The 14,571-nt window shown below is 38.2% G+C and overlaps 1 protein-coding gene across 1 annotated transcript in view; it reads right to left on the reverse strand.

Moving 5' to 3' along the window:
• Positions 1 to 14,571, reverse strand: part of MRPL3 (mitochondrial ribosomal protein L3) — a 40,776-nt gene that overhangs the window by 21,020 nt on the left and 5,185 nt on the right. Inside the window, exons 5-6 of the mRNA XM_041734376.1 lie at positions 5,148 to 5,247; positions 2,108 to 2,168 (exon numbers count right to left, since the gene is read on the reverse strand). Coding sequence (XP_041590310.1) covers positions 2,108 to 2,168; positions 5,148 to 5,247 — 161 coding nt within the window. The remainder of the gene's footprint in view (positions 1 to 2,107; positions 2,169 to 5,147; positions 5,248 to 14,571) is intronic.

Consider the following 14,571-nt stretch of genomic DNA (forward strand, 5'->3'; position numbering starts at 1 on the left):
TCTCATGAGAAGGACAGAGTCCTACAAATTTACAAACACAAACATCTTGAGGCCTTAATAACATGCTAGCTATAAGAGTCACTGGAAATATTCATCTTTTAAAAAATCAAAGTCACCTGATCTCAGGTAATACCACATAAAAACATGCATACCAGAATAAAGCACACCCATGTATGGGGCAACTCTCTCCCTGTTACACGGCAAAAGTCAAACAGAACACTGTACTGCAGTCCACACAACAGTGAGGATTTTCTCGAATGAAGGTCCTTCTTTTTACCAAGTTGAATGGCAACTACTTTAAATCCCAGGGCTAGTTATTTTCCCAGCTCTTATCAGCCACCAAGTCCCAAGGCAGGCACCAGTCTTGTTTTCTAGGTACATGATCTTAAAACTAAAATACTTTCCTTTTCACTTTATAGTCAACAAGAAGGAGGTTTAAGTTAAAAATAACTTTTAAGAAGCCAATGAAACTCAACAGTAGCATATGCAATGAAAGCATTTGCTGAACACATGTATCTGAAAAGCCTGGCTCTAATCCAAGTTAGTCACAAATCCCACCACAGGGGATCTGCAAACAGAGGTCTCTGACTTTGTAGGACTTCTTGGAATATCCCATATAAAATGTAAACTAGGTAATGGAATTCGCACACTATTAACTTTGTGCAAATTAACGGAATTACGGAGGTATTTTATTATATGTAGTTAATTCAGAAATTAAAAAAGTAAAATAATCAGATTCACAACACACACATCTCCCCCTAACTAACCAAACCAAAGCTTTCCAGCTCTAACATTCTGAGTTCATGACAAGGGAAGGCAGAACAGAATTACCAACTGATTTTTTTTTTTTACCAAGTAAGTAGGAATAAGCCTGCAACAATCAGGACGCAGGGGAAAACAGGGAGAAGTCCAGTCTCGCTAAGAGGTGGACCCACTGTACTGTCAATTTATCTGACTCCGTTTCTGAAGAGCTAGTCAAAGGTAAAGTCATTTGCAATAGCTCATTTGAAAGCAGGCAATAATGGTGTGGAAATAAAGTATGTCTAACTGACCCCATTAAGAAAACTAATGCTGGTGCTCATCTGGTTTCCTTGGATAAAAGCTCTTTGGCTCAGTCATTGTGACTGTAAGACTACCTAAGAGCACATGTGGACCACTGTCAGAATGACATAGGCTGCAGACCTTGTCGGATGACAAAAAAGGAGGAAATCGAGGCACACAAAGAAGTAAAATTATCATCTGGGTTGACAGAAAAAGAAACAGGAATAGCCAAGAGTTGATATTTGGTAGTTCAGTTTAGAATAGTCATGCAGATTCTATTAACCTATACTGAACAATTTCTACATAAACATCTCTAAGGACTCAGTTACTTCATTTTACAGTGAAGTAGCCTTAACCAAATTTTAAAAAACTGCTTTTCTTCCCACTCTGGACATGACTCAAAGCCAGTATTTCTGTTAGTGTTAAAATTAAGTGTTGATTTCTACCAAATTAAACCCTTGTCGGGATATAAAACATTTTGTTTTTATGAAGTCTCACTTGTCTAGTACTGAGAGACAACACCATGCTAGTAGAGGCCTAAGGTGTAATACTACTTCTTCCTGTTTCTGATAGGCTTTTCATACAGTTAACAAAATGTTTTATAGTTACCCTAGGGGAACCTTTAGCAAAACAACCATCACAAACAGTATAAAATGTTTCTAATTTAACTGTTTCCTACAGTTGGAAAGAACCATCAATTACTAGAGGACACAATCTTAAAAGAACTCTATAACATTGTTCATTTATATTTCACCATCAAACCATATATAGCCTTTGGTCTTAAAAATAGAAGTGGGCCCAAGCCACAAAGAACCTGAGTAATATGACCTTTCTCGTAGTCCCATTTCAAGAAGCATTACATCCCAGTTTCAAACCTTGTAACTTGATGTTCACATACAACTAATTCAGTGCAATTTAAAATCCAGTATAGTGACATTATAGAATTACAGATGAGAATAACAGTTACTTAATCTTTATTCAATGACGTGAAAGACTATACTTAGCCTCACTCCATTACATTTTGATAGGGAAAACAAAAGGAAAAGAATCTGTTATATGGACCTACGTTTTGGCTGTGACATCCACATACTGTCCTGGGCGAAAGTGAGCAGCATAAAGAGGAGTGCCTTTATGAAAAGAAAACAATCAGTATGAAATTTGTCAGAGCAGAAACAACTTCACTAAATATAAACTACATCTAGGAAGCCTATCAGATTCCAAAAAAAGTAGAAGATTCTATTCTGCAATTATAATTCCTAGAAACATCAACAATAAAGTAATAAAATTGTTCATCAAACATGCCTTGACCGTACATGGGCTGAAGACACATGTGTAATGTGTCCCAGGACAAGGCACATGGTGCTGGAGTGAGATCAACAGACCACGGGTGGCTCATGGGCTTGTACCCTTATGGAGGCCAATGTGGTACTGGCTGAAATGGGCAATTCACATCCTGATAAGCATAGTGTTCTTGTTGGTAAATACACGAGTTTGGTAATTCTTTGTTGTTTTGGTGAATAATATAGTGACTTAAGATACCTTTCCGGTCGCATATAACAAAATAAAAATAAAAGAATGACTCAAAAATCTTGTGGCTGGATCAAATCTTTTTTAAACATTAGAAATACATTATCCAAAAATAGGAACTTTAACTGTTTGAGCCCAGGTCCATTGTACACTGGGCAGTGATTACAGCATCTATGGTATCACATAAAGCCCATATATGTCAGATTTTTGGTAGTTTGGTCACTGTGCCAATAAAATAGTTATTCTAGCACATGCCTGGGTAATTTGGAATTCTGAAAAACTGTCATTATCAATACTCCCAGTTTTATAGACTAACATTTCCAAAACTAGTTGGTGTAAATAGAATCTTAGTTAAAATGCACAAGAAAAACATGTTATTTAGAGGAATTTTGTATGTGAAAGCCCTTTACAACATTTTGTTTGCATCAATTTGGAATTAACTCTGTGAGAACTATCTGACAATTAATCTGCAAATATTTATAGGGCACTTACCATATGTACAGTTAGAAATAAAATAGATAAGACATGGTCCTGACCTCAAACATTTATTATCTAGGTGAAGAATCAACATTAACATCAACAATTAAGAGACATTTTTCTTTGAAAAAAAAAAAAAAAAGCCATAATAGTAGTAGAAAATGCAACTGAATGCTAATTATGGCTTGTTTATTTATTTTTTAATTTTTATTTATTTATGACAGTCACACACACAGAGAGAGAGAGAGAGAGAGGCAGAGACACAGGCAGAGGGAGAAGCAGGCTCCATGCACCGGGAGCCCGACATGGGATTTGATCCCGGGTCTCCAGGATTGCGCCCTGGGCCAAAGGCAGGCGTCAAACCGCTGCGCCACCCAGGGTTCCCAATTATGGCTTGTTTAAACATCAAGTCAGGCAGCCTGGGTGGCTCAGCGGTTTAGCGCCGCCTTCGACCCAGGGCATGCTCCTGGAGACCCGGGATTGGGTCCCATGTCAGGCTCCCTGCATGGAGCCTGCTTCTCCTTCTGCCTGTGTGTCTCTGGGTCTCTTTCTCTCTGTGTCTCTCATGAATAAATAAATTAATAAAGTCTTAAAAAAACAAAACAAAAAAACCCCCAGGGAGTACAGTACTATGGAATTTCAGAAGGTTGTATCCTTTAATGTAGGACCTAACCTAGATTTGTATGGGCAAAGAAAAACCCTGAATTAAGAAAAAATAGGCGAGATTAAAACTAACTGAATTTCTAGGAGGTTGAATGACCTGTACTGCTGATATTTGACCACTTTCACCCACTGAAACAATTTCACATGACTTGAGCTACAACAAAAATTAACAGGGACTTAATTTTTACATTTGTTACCTCAGTTCTGCTCACTTTAGCTTCACATTACAAAACTTGCACTTCAAAAAATACTTTTAATTCTAGCTTATATCAAGACTGATCCTCTGTCACTCCAATTAAGAAGGCTTATTACACTTATATTTTACTTCATGAAATTCTGTCCAGATATTAAAATACCAAATCTTAAAATATCCTTCTACTATCTACTTGTTAGAACTCAAATTCAAGAGATCAGGAAGCTTAAGTTTAAAGATGTCAAAATGTTGTCAACTACACAAAACCAATACAATAACCATGTTGCCAAATCATACTTTTTGACATTTCAGGGAGTAGGGAAAATACTTTGGAATTTTTATTTTTTTTAAAGATTTTATTTATTTATTTGAGAGAGAAGGAGAACAAGTGACAGGGAGGGGAAGAGAGAGAGAGAGAGAGAGAGAGAAGGGGGAGGGGGAGGCAAACTCCCTGTTGAGCAGGAAGCTTGAGGTGGGGGCTCAATCCTAGGACTTTGAGATCATGACCTGAGCTGAAAGCAGACACTTCACTGGCTGAGCCACCAAGGAGCCCCACTTTGGAATTTTTAAGTAAGAATCTCTACATCAAGGTGCTATGGTCACTTTCTTGTTTCCTATTTTCTCAAATTCTTCTATCTCAGTGAGAGTTTAGCTATTCTTCACTTATTAAAATGACAGCCTACACAGAGTGAACTTCACATTTTAAAGGTTAGTTTATTTTAAAGTTAAAAAAATAAGTTAGCGGCTTTTCCAAATGTGAAGCTCTTTGTACATTAAAAACAAAAGTATTCCTCCCTCTTTAATGGAAAACAAAGTTCTCTATAGTTCTTCCCAGTCAAAAAAGAAAAAGACTTGTTTGTCCCTAGTGATTAAATCAGATAACTGCTTTATATTTAAAAATAAATGTTTGGGGGATTCCTGTGTGGCGCAGCGGTTTAGCGCCTGCCTTTGGCCCAGGGCGCGATCCTGGAGACTTGGGATCGAATCCCATGTCGGGCTCCCGGTGCATGGAGCCTGCTTCTCCCTCTGCCGATGTCTCTGCCTCTCTCTCTCTCTCTCTCTCTCTGTGTGTGTGTGACTATCATAAATAAAAAATAAAAATAAATAAAAATTAAAAAAAAAATAAAAATAAAAATAAATGTTTGGGACTTTGTATTGTGGATTCAGCTTTACTGAAAGGCCTAACATTAAACAAATCATCTATTTGGGTATTTTTGCCTCCCTCCTCTCCCCAACCTCAGATTACCTGGCTTAATCACAGCATTATCTGTTACATGAAATATTTTAACTTTCTGTTTTGGCGGCAATCCAAGTTCTTGGTAAAATTCCAATACAGATGTAGATTTCTAGAGGAAAAGCAGTACACATAAGTAACCCATTATACTAAAGGTGGAGTACAATGCACAGAGATCCAAACCAAGTTATTAACAACCCGGAGAACAAATCATTAAAAGCATTCTGTTCCCCTAATGAACGAAGAGCACCATACTCCCCTTACTTAAGGGAGGTGAGATTTTGATCTATAATCCATTACACCTAGAATCTAACTAGAGGCATGGTGGAGCTCATACACACTACATAGTGAAAGATCTTTACTCTGCAGGAAAAGAAACAGAGTTGTGCTCAAATCTGAATTATGAATGGGGACTATAAGTATTAAGAACCCCAATCCTGGGAAATTCAATTCTGCGTACTCTGCACCTGCTTCCGAGCAGCTGGAGGAAAATACACTGAGTCACGTTCAAATATATGACCACAAACTTCAAAGTGAGTCCCCAAGTTGTCTGGCCAAACTACGTTTCCCTATTTAAAATCCCTCTCACATTCTCCAAAGTCACAAAGTCATGACCTCTTTTAAAACCTCCAACACTGTTCCCTCCTTCTCCCCTCTTTGAGCTTCAGATCTTCATGTTGCTTCAGATTTCACTAAAAACACAGAAGAACAGGAGCATTTCCCCAAGGTCTTATCACCCAATCAAACTGCCTGCATCAGCGCTTACCTACTGTCATCACCCATCCCACTCCAGACTGCATGAGATGCACATGTGGGCACTTTTAGAAAGTGCCAATGCCAAGGGCCTTCTGCTTGGAGACTGTAGCTTCACTGGTCTAAGGTGTCATGTGGGTGTCAGTATGTTTTTTAAGTACTCCCTATGATTCTGATGTGAAACTGGGGCTGGAAATTACAATGGCAAGTGCACTGTCCACGCTCTTATTAGAAGCCAAATCCTTCACTGTGTACTCATCCCATCCCTCTCCCACCTATTTAATGGCTTTACACTTGACTTGTCCCCACTGCCTTCTGAGTCACCAATTTCCCTTTCTACTGGAACTATCCTATCAGTATACAAAGATGTCACAATAACTCACATTAAAACAAAACTTTCCCTTGACCAGATAGTCTCCTTTAGGTCATCTTTCCATTCCTACTTACAACAATGCTCCTTGAAAGATTTCTGCTGAATCTACTTTCTATCTTCCCATTCTCTCAAACCCACTATAATCAGGTGCCTGCAACCCCTAAACGCTGAATGCAAAGTGCTTATCTAGGTCACCAACCATCTCTGTGTGGCTGAATACATTGGTCAATACTTATCTTAATGGCTCTATCAGCAATGCTTGGCATAGGTGACAACTCTCTCGTTGAGACTTTCACTCTCTCAGTTCCTTCCTATGCTAATAACCCCACATTTCTAACCTCAATCACAAATTCTACTCTGAACTACAAATTCATTTGTCTAACCACGAACTCAGTATCTCACTTTGATGTCATACAGTGATTCACGTCTGACATGTCTAAAATTGAATTCAACTTCCCCCTAGAAGCCTGCCTTCCCTCGGTTTCCCAAATCTCAATAAATGGCAACTCCATACCTCTGTTAGTTGGACCCAAAATCTTGTGGTCACCTTTGACTCTTTTGTCACATCCCATGTCCCACTCATCAGCAGTTCCTACAGACACTACTTAAAAATAAAGCCCACATCAATTACTTCTCACGTGCACCCCAAATTTTGCCTGGATTATTTTAATAGCCTCCTAATTGGTCTCTAAAGTTCCACACACCTGACCCCATGATCTATTCTCCAGTCACAGGCTGGCATGATCCTTTTAAAATTCACGCTAAAACATGTCTCCACATGGCTTCCATCTCATACAGAATCAATCCTAAATCCTTTAATGGTTTACAAGGTTCTATACAATCTGACCTAGACCACTCTCCTGGGTCATGCTGCTTCAGGTACAATGCACTCCTTACATTCCAAGAACACATTAAACAACGACCTCAGGTCCTTTGTACATGCTATTTTCTCTGCCTAGAATGCTTTTCACATTTTTGCAGGACATGCTCCCTCAGGTTATTCAGGCCTCCATCTAAATATTAACTTACCTTTCCTGATTATTCCATCTAAAATAGCACCACTTTGTCACTCAGAATCCCCTCAGCCTACTTATTAGTCTACAAAGCACTTCTGTTGTGATATACATTTTTTTTAAAGATTTTTTTTATTCATGAGACACACAGAGAAAGGCAGACATAGGCAGAGGGAGAAGGAGGCTCCCTATGGGGAACTCAGTGCGGGACCCCATGATCACTCCTTGAGCCAAAGGCAGACACTCATCCATGAACCACTCAGGCGTCCCGTGATACACATTTTTTTATTGTTTATCTTCTATGCCACAGTCTCCCTGTTTCATCCTCAATCCCACCAAAATATAAGCTTTTTGAGAACAGAAGCTTTAGTTGCTGCTACATCCCTAGCTCCTGAAAGGTCCTGCTGCCTGCTTTTCCCTCTAACCCTGCCCATTTTTCTGCTTCTGTAAATACCCTTGAATAATTCTCTTAAAAATATTTGAATAGAACACTTTATGAATATCTCATTTCCTTAAAATAATGTCCTGGGTCTTTTTTTCTTTTCTTAATTCTTAAGACTCTTGATACAGATATAGACACAAAAGATGGAAGGCAGACATCCATCCAGGTGTGAAGTCCTGATTTGCCTCTCCAGGTACCTTTCCACTCTTGCTGTTGCATCAGTTCTTGGCACACAATATTACTGTGTTACAGTATTATCTTCAAGTCCAATTATTAAAAAATTATAGGCCTAAAATAAAGATCATGACTTAGTCCGAGGATGAACAATCTTCAAGAAACTAAACTACTATGAAATCAAACCAAGAGCAATTTATAATAAAAAAAGAACAGCATCAATTGAAAGACCCTAACCAACTCAAGACAATGCTGATGATTTACTGTTAACCAAGCATCTTGGCTCCCAATCCGACGGATTATCTGTGCAGCCAGTCTTAACTACAGAATATGTGAATATGTAGCAAACTTCAGTTACTTGATGATTTTAGTTTAAAATGTAAATTGATAGTGCCACTTTGTAACTTACTGAGAAGGCTGCCTTTGGTTGACATGAAATCGGGTGGCACTGGCCTATAAGCATAGAATGTGAATGTCTGGATTAGCCCACAAACCCCGGAAATGTCCCTGGGGCCCCCCAGCGGAACCGTGTGGCTGATGCTGGGAAGCCCTGCTCTGGATGCCCACGAAAGGTTGTTTTCTCAAGAAGCTATCCCTCCTCCTTTCCTCGAAGAGGGAGGACGTAATTTCATCCCAGTCATTCCCTATAGTTTTGCCTCCCACATGCTGAAATCTAATATTGATATTCAATACCACCCTTATCAGGGCCCCTACTTTTCATCTTCAACCATGTGTACTTCCTTCACATCAAAAGCAAACACATACATTCTCATTTAAAAATGTGCCACGGGGCAGCCCAGGTGGCTCAGCGGTGTAGTGCCGCCTTCAGCCCAGGGCATGATCCTGGAGACCCCAGATCGAGTCCAATGTCAGGCTCCCTGCATCGAGCCTGCTTCTCCCTCTGCTGTGTCTCTGCCTCTCTCTGTCTCTCATAAATAAATAAATAATCTTAATTAATTAAAATAAATAAAAATATGCCTCTGGGCAGCCCAGGTGGCTCAGTGGTTTAGTGCCGTCTGCAGCCCAGGGTGTGATCCTGGAGTCCTGGGATCGAGTCCCAAGTTGGGCACCCTGCCTGGAGCCTGCTTCTCCCTCTGCCTGTGTCTCTGCCTCTCTCTCCCTGTGTCTCTCATGAATAAATAAATAAAATATTTTAAAAATAAATAAATAAATAAAAATGTGTCTCCTTGCAATTATTTTCCTGATGTATCAAATTTAGATTTACTACATTTTAGAACGGACTTTAAATTTGTTTCTGACATTCACATATTCTACTTGATTTAAAAAGCATATTATTTTATTACTATCAGTTTCTAAGTACAGGAGGAAGCCTCTAAGAAAAAACTTTTACTTTTTTCAGGAACACAAAATAAGTAAGATAAACATCTTGACCTAAGTAACTACAGACTGAAACATACAAGGTAATAATACTTGATTATATTCCAGCGTCACTAAAATTGAATACTTTAATTCTTTCATTTAAAAATCAAAATATCATAAAACTAATTAGGCATCAGTCGTGAGAAGCACTAAATGCTTGAGTTGAGTTGAAAGTAGCAGCAGTGTAACAGAAGTGTTTTTTTTTTTAACTTCCAAATAAATGATTTCAAAAGGCAATTTAAAAGACTGACAGCAGTGTCACACTTGGATAATCCCATCTATGAGGCTGCATTTTTTTTCTCCCTCTTCAAAGTTCTCTGCAATTACCCTTCTCACAATGAAAATGCTTCTCTGCTCCTAAGATGAATTGATTTAATCAACTTTTAAGGCCACTTAACTTCCTATGTTTTTATTTATAAGAAGTTACAAAAATAGCAAAAGCAAAACAGTCTGATTTCTAGGGGGGCCTAAATTCTTTAGAGAGTTAAAAAATAAAACAGTTCTAGCCCTACTATAAGTAAAATTGATTCAATCAATTCATTTTAGAATACTTAACTATTTGATATTTTATATTCATAGGTCTACTTTGTTTTTAAAAACTATAACTGAATCTATTCTCAGTTTCTCTGAGGGTTACAACATGCAAAAGGAAATTTGCATACTTTTAGTTTTGAAAATCCTTTTCTTTTCTGAACCCAAATTCTTTACTTATAAAGAACTTTTTTTTTAATTTTTATTTATTTATGATAGTCACAGATAGAGAGAGAGAGAGAGAGAGAGGCAGAGACACAGGCAGAGGGAGAAGCAGGCTCCATGCACCGGGAGCCTGATGTGGGATTCGATCCCAGGTCTCCAGGATCGCACCCTAGGCCAAAGGCAGGCGCCAAACCGCTGCGCCACCCAGGGATCCCTATAAAGAATTTTTAAACCTCATTTTCACATCTTATTCTGAAGAAAGGTCATTCAAAGACAAAGCTTTTCCTTAATATTATAATACATGGCCTCTAGACCTAGAAAATTTATATTTCTTTTTTTCTTGAAAATTTATTTATTTATTTTAGAGAGAAAAAGAGAGAGGGAAAGAGAAAGAAAGAGTGATCATGGGGAAGAAGGGCAGAGAGAATCTTAAGCAGACTCTGCACTGAGGGCATAGCCTGATGTGGGGTCTGATCCTACATCCAGGGTTTGATCCTGAGAACATGACTTGAGCCGAAACCAAGAGTCAGTCACTTAACCCAGGCACCCCTAGAACATTTTTATCTTGAAGAACAAAAAAGATCTTTGTAGCACTTCCTATACCAGAGAAGTAAATTAAAAATGTGTGTAAGAGGGTACAAGTCCACAATACAATATAGGACCTGTATCACCTTGCTGTGTTCTATCACTGCATATATATATTCACTAAAGAGAATGAAGTTTAAAATGTATAGACCACAGTCTCAAGTATGAAAATACTATCATTTCTGAATTTTTAGAGATTTAATTATTTGAGAGAGAGAGAGAATGTGAGAGAGCACAAGCAGGGGGAGGGGACTTGAAGGAGAAGGAGACTGCCCACTGAGCAGGGAGCCAGACTCAGGGCTCCATCCCAGGACCCTGGGATCATGACCTGAGCCAAAGACAGACACTTAACTGACTGAGCCACCCAGGTGCCCCATTTCTGAAATATTTTAATCATTAGTATTATGTTAATAAAATCCGTAAGACACTTTTCTCAGTAAGTAAAATAGAGTAAACTGAGCTGCCAAATACATTTTTGGGTAGAACTTTAATTTTTTTTTTTTTCTTGAGAACTAAGATACTAAAGAACCAGCGTGAGACGTTTAGAACTAAAAGAGGATTTAGCAACCATCAAGTCCAATTCCTTGTTTTCATGTGTAAGAGAATGGATGTTAGTCGAAGTCAGAATTAGAACTCAGCTCTTCTGACCCCAAATCTACTCGTTTTTCCACTGTCTCATAGTTCTGGGAAGTAATGTTAACAGATCTGCTGGAGCAGAATGGACCACCCCAACATCATGTTTGATTTATAAATATCAAGGCAATAAAGTCATGAATTTACAAAATCAGTAAAGAAAATAAAGATGATGGTGCTGAACAACAAAAACACAGAAGTACAGTTAATGAGAAAACAGTAGCATCTATCAAATCAAAGAATTATTCACATGAGGACTGGCATGTATTTACACATTTAAAAATTCAAACATTTGGACACCTGCACCCCGATGTTTCTATCAGCAATGGCCACAATAGCCAAACTGTGGAAGGAGCCTCGGTGTCCATCGAAAGATGAATGGATAAAGAAGATGTGGTTTATGTATACAATGGAATATTACTCAGCAATTAGAAATGACAAATACCCACCATTTGCTTCAACGTGGATGGAACTGGAGGGTATTATGCTGAGTGAAATAAGTCAATCGGAGAAGGACAAACAGTGTATGTTCTCATTCATTTGGGGAATATGAATAATAGTGAAAGGGAATATAAAGGAAGGGAAAAGAAATGTTGGGAAATATCAGGAAGGGAGACAGAACATAAAGACTCCTAACTCGGGGAAACGAACTAGGGGTGGTGGAAGGGGAGGAGGGCGGGTGTTGGAGGGGAATGGGTGACGGGCACTGAGGTGGACACTTGACGGGATGAGCACTGGGTGTTTTTCTGTATGTTGGTAAATTAAACACCAATAAAAGTTAATTAAAAAAAAAAAAAAAATTCAAAAAAAAATTCAAACATTTGAAAAAATCTGATAAAATTATCAGCCAATAAACTGTCAAGATTTAATAGCAGAATTAAAATATATATAGACTATATTACCATAATATGTAAAAGTAGCTACCTTTTCTAACACTTAAGAGACAGGACTAAATGGCCTCTAGTCCTATCAACCTATAGGACTCCCATGATTTTAACCACTTCAAACTCATTGATCAGTATACCCAACTATTTATAGTAAAACTCCACTTGAATTTTCCATAAATACCTCACGCCTTTCTTTTGTCCAAAACTTTCCTTTCCTTGTCACCATTTCAGGTTACAGCTTCCGCACTGAACCAAGTACTCAATAGGCTCCCTGCATGGAGCCTGCTTCTCCCTCTGCCTGTGTCTCTGCCTCTCTGGGTCTCTCGTGAATAAATGAACCAAGTACTCAGAACTGCTGTAAGCCTGTGTCCCCTCACCACATATTCACCCAGTCTTGTACAAATCCCTCCCCTCTCCAAGTCCACTACAACTTCCTTGGTTCAAAAGCCTTTTATTGACACTTCCCAGTGCTTAAAACAACTTCCTAAATGTCCTCCCTGCACGCAGATTCTTCTCATTTAGTTAACCAAGCTAAGGATTTGACCACATCACTGTCCCAATTAGAGAATCCAGAAAAGCTCTTGGGAGTCTAGAGGATGAAGTCTAAACTCTTCAGCACTCTACCCAACAGGTGCACTTTGCACCTTTACTGTCTTCCCCCATTAGCCCCCCACATACTAAGATCTCACACACCACACTTCTCTTCCCAAGCACACAGGCTCTTTTCCATGTGTCTCGAGGTAGCTACCTGGAACAAGTAACTTTACCCTTTAAGTTGCAGTTTTTGCCCATCTGCAAAATGGGGATAAAAATACTACTTATCTAAGAGATTTGTTACCAAGATGACATAAGATTTTTGCAATGTGCCTGGTATGTTAACAGGTATTCCTGCTGGTATGCTTTTAACACCCATTTTCTTTTCTGGTCTCCTTTGTGTGACTTTTGGGATTTCCCTAAGCACAACAGGCTCTTCCCCATTCCATGCTTGTTGCATGTGTAATACTATATAGTGATGGGGGATTTATTTGTTCATCTTCTCCATTAGCCTATGAGTACCCAGAGGGGTGTCAAGACACAAGAAAGTAAGTTTCTAAAATCTGATCGCCACTCTACCTCTCACCAGTGGGTGGCCCTGAACCTCTTTAGCCTCCTTAGTCTGTTTAGCTTCAGATGCTGAGAAGATTAAATAATAGGCTTAATGCTTATGTATCCAGCATATAACAAGTGCATATAACAAAGTTTACTATGACAACAAAATAGGAGGCACACAACAAACACTTGCTAGTTTTGACAGTTGTGTAGTATAGATCCTATTTATCATCCATGTTAATTTCATAAACAATTTACGACAGAAAAAAATGTTTATCTTAAAAATAAGCAGTATGATTTAGTAAACTAAAGATGTTTCATTACCTATTAGTGAAAAGCATCACCATTTCTAGAAAGATGTTCTCTGCCTTTAGTCATCCAATAAGGATACTAATTGAACAGATTTTTCAAATTTAAGCTACATACTCAGCATTCTAACAGTATTCTGTGTGTGTGTGTGTGAATGCTTTATTTGTAAAAACCTGATGTGGGTTTGAATACAGCTGTATCCGAAGTACTGAAGAAGTTCCTTCTAGGGAGGGTCTGAACTGGGTGCTTCCTGTGCTCTCGGGACTTAAAAAATTTTCAGTTCTTAGGATTGTCATGTCATACCTTCTACCCACATTTGAAATGTTATCGATTCTCTTCACATTGCAGGGAATCATGCCCAGGGTATATAAAACATGGGATGGTTTAGGAAGGTTAGACCCAAAACAATGCTGTATCTGACACCAGTGAATTATTTATTATTAACGTTCTTGTTAAGATCATGAATATAGTTTATTCCTTTTTGTGGTTGTGACTGGAAAGGACTATGTTTTGTATCTTCTTATGAAATACAGTGTTCGCAAAAACACTTGAATTGGTATAGAGAAAGCTGTAGAATTTGTAACTTATGTGGAATTTCAATGACTCTTTTAGTTTTCCACGTGTTTTTAAAAAAAATTACAAATTTTGATAGTGAAATATACTTAGGGAAATATGCACAGCAGTGAAGATAAAAATGACTTATTGATTGTATAATATGCACTGTATTTTCATAGTTATAGTGATTTCAGATTTAAGAAAATTGCACACACACAAAAAGAAAGTTCCTTCTAGTATATACAAATTAATCCTCACATGCTGCTGGAGTCAGGTATTAAGACAATTTGGGAAAAAAAAAAAAGAGAAATTTATCAAAAACAACAAAACAAAATAGCTACCACCTATTGAGTATCTTTGACATGCTAGGCATGTATGAAAAATCTCATTAATTCTGGTAACAGAGTTCTTAGGTTAAGTAGTATTTTTATCCCCACCGTACAAATGGGCAAATACTCAAGTTTAGAGCAAAAAGTTGCTTGTTTCAAAAACTGAGAAGTACTAGAACAAACCCAAATTTCTCTCAGAATTTTGGGCTCAATGGCTT

The sequence above is a fragment of the Vulpes lagopus genome, chromosome 19 (genome assembly GCF_018345385.1).
Source record: "Vulpes lagopus strain Blue_001 chromosome 19, ASM1834538v1, whole genome shotgun sequence".
NCBI lineage: Eukaryota > Metazoa > Chordata > Mammalia > Carnivora > Canidae > Vulpes > Vulpes lagopus.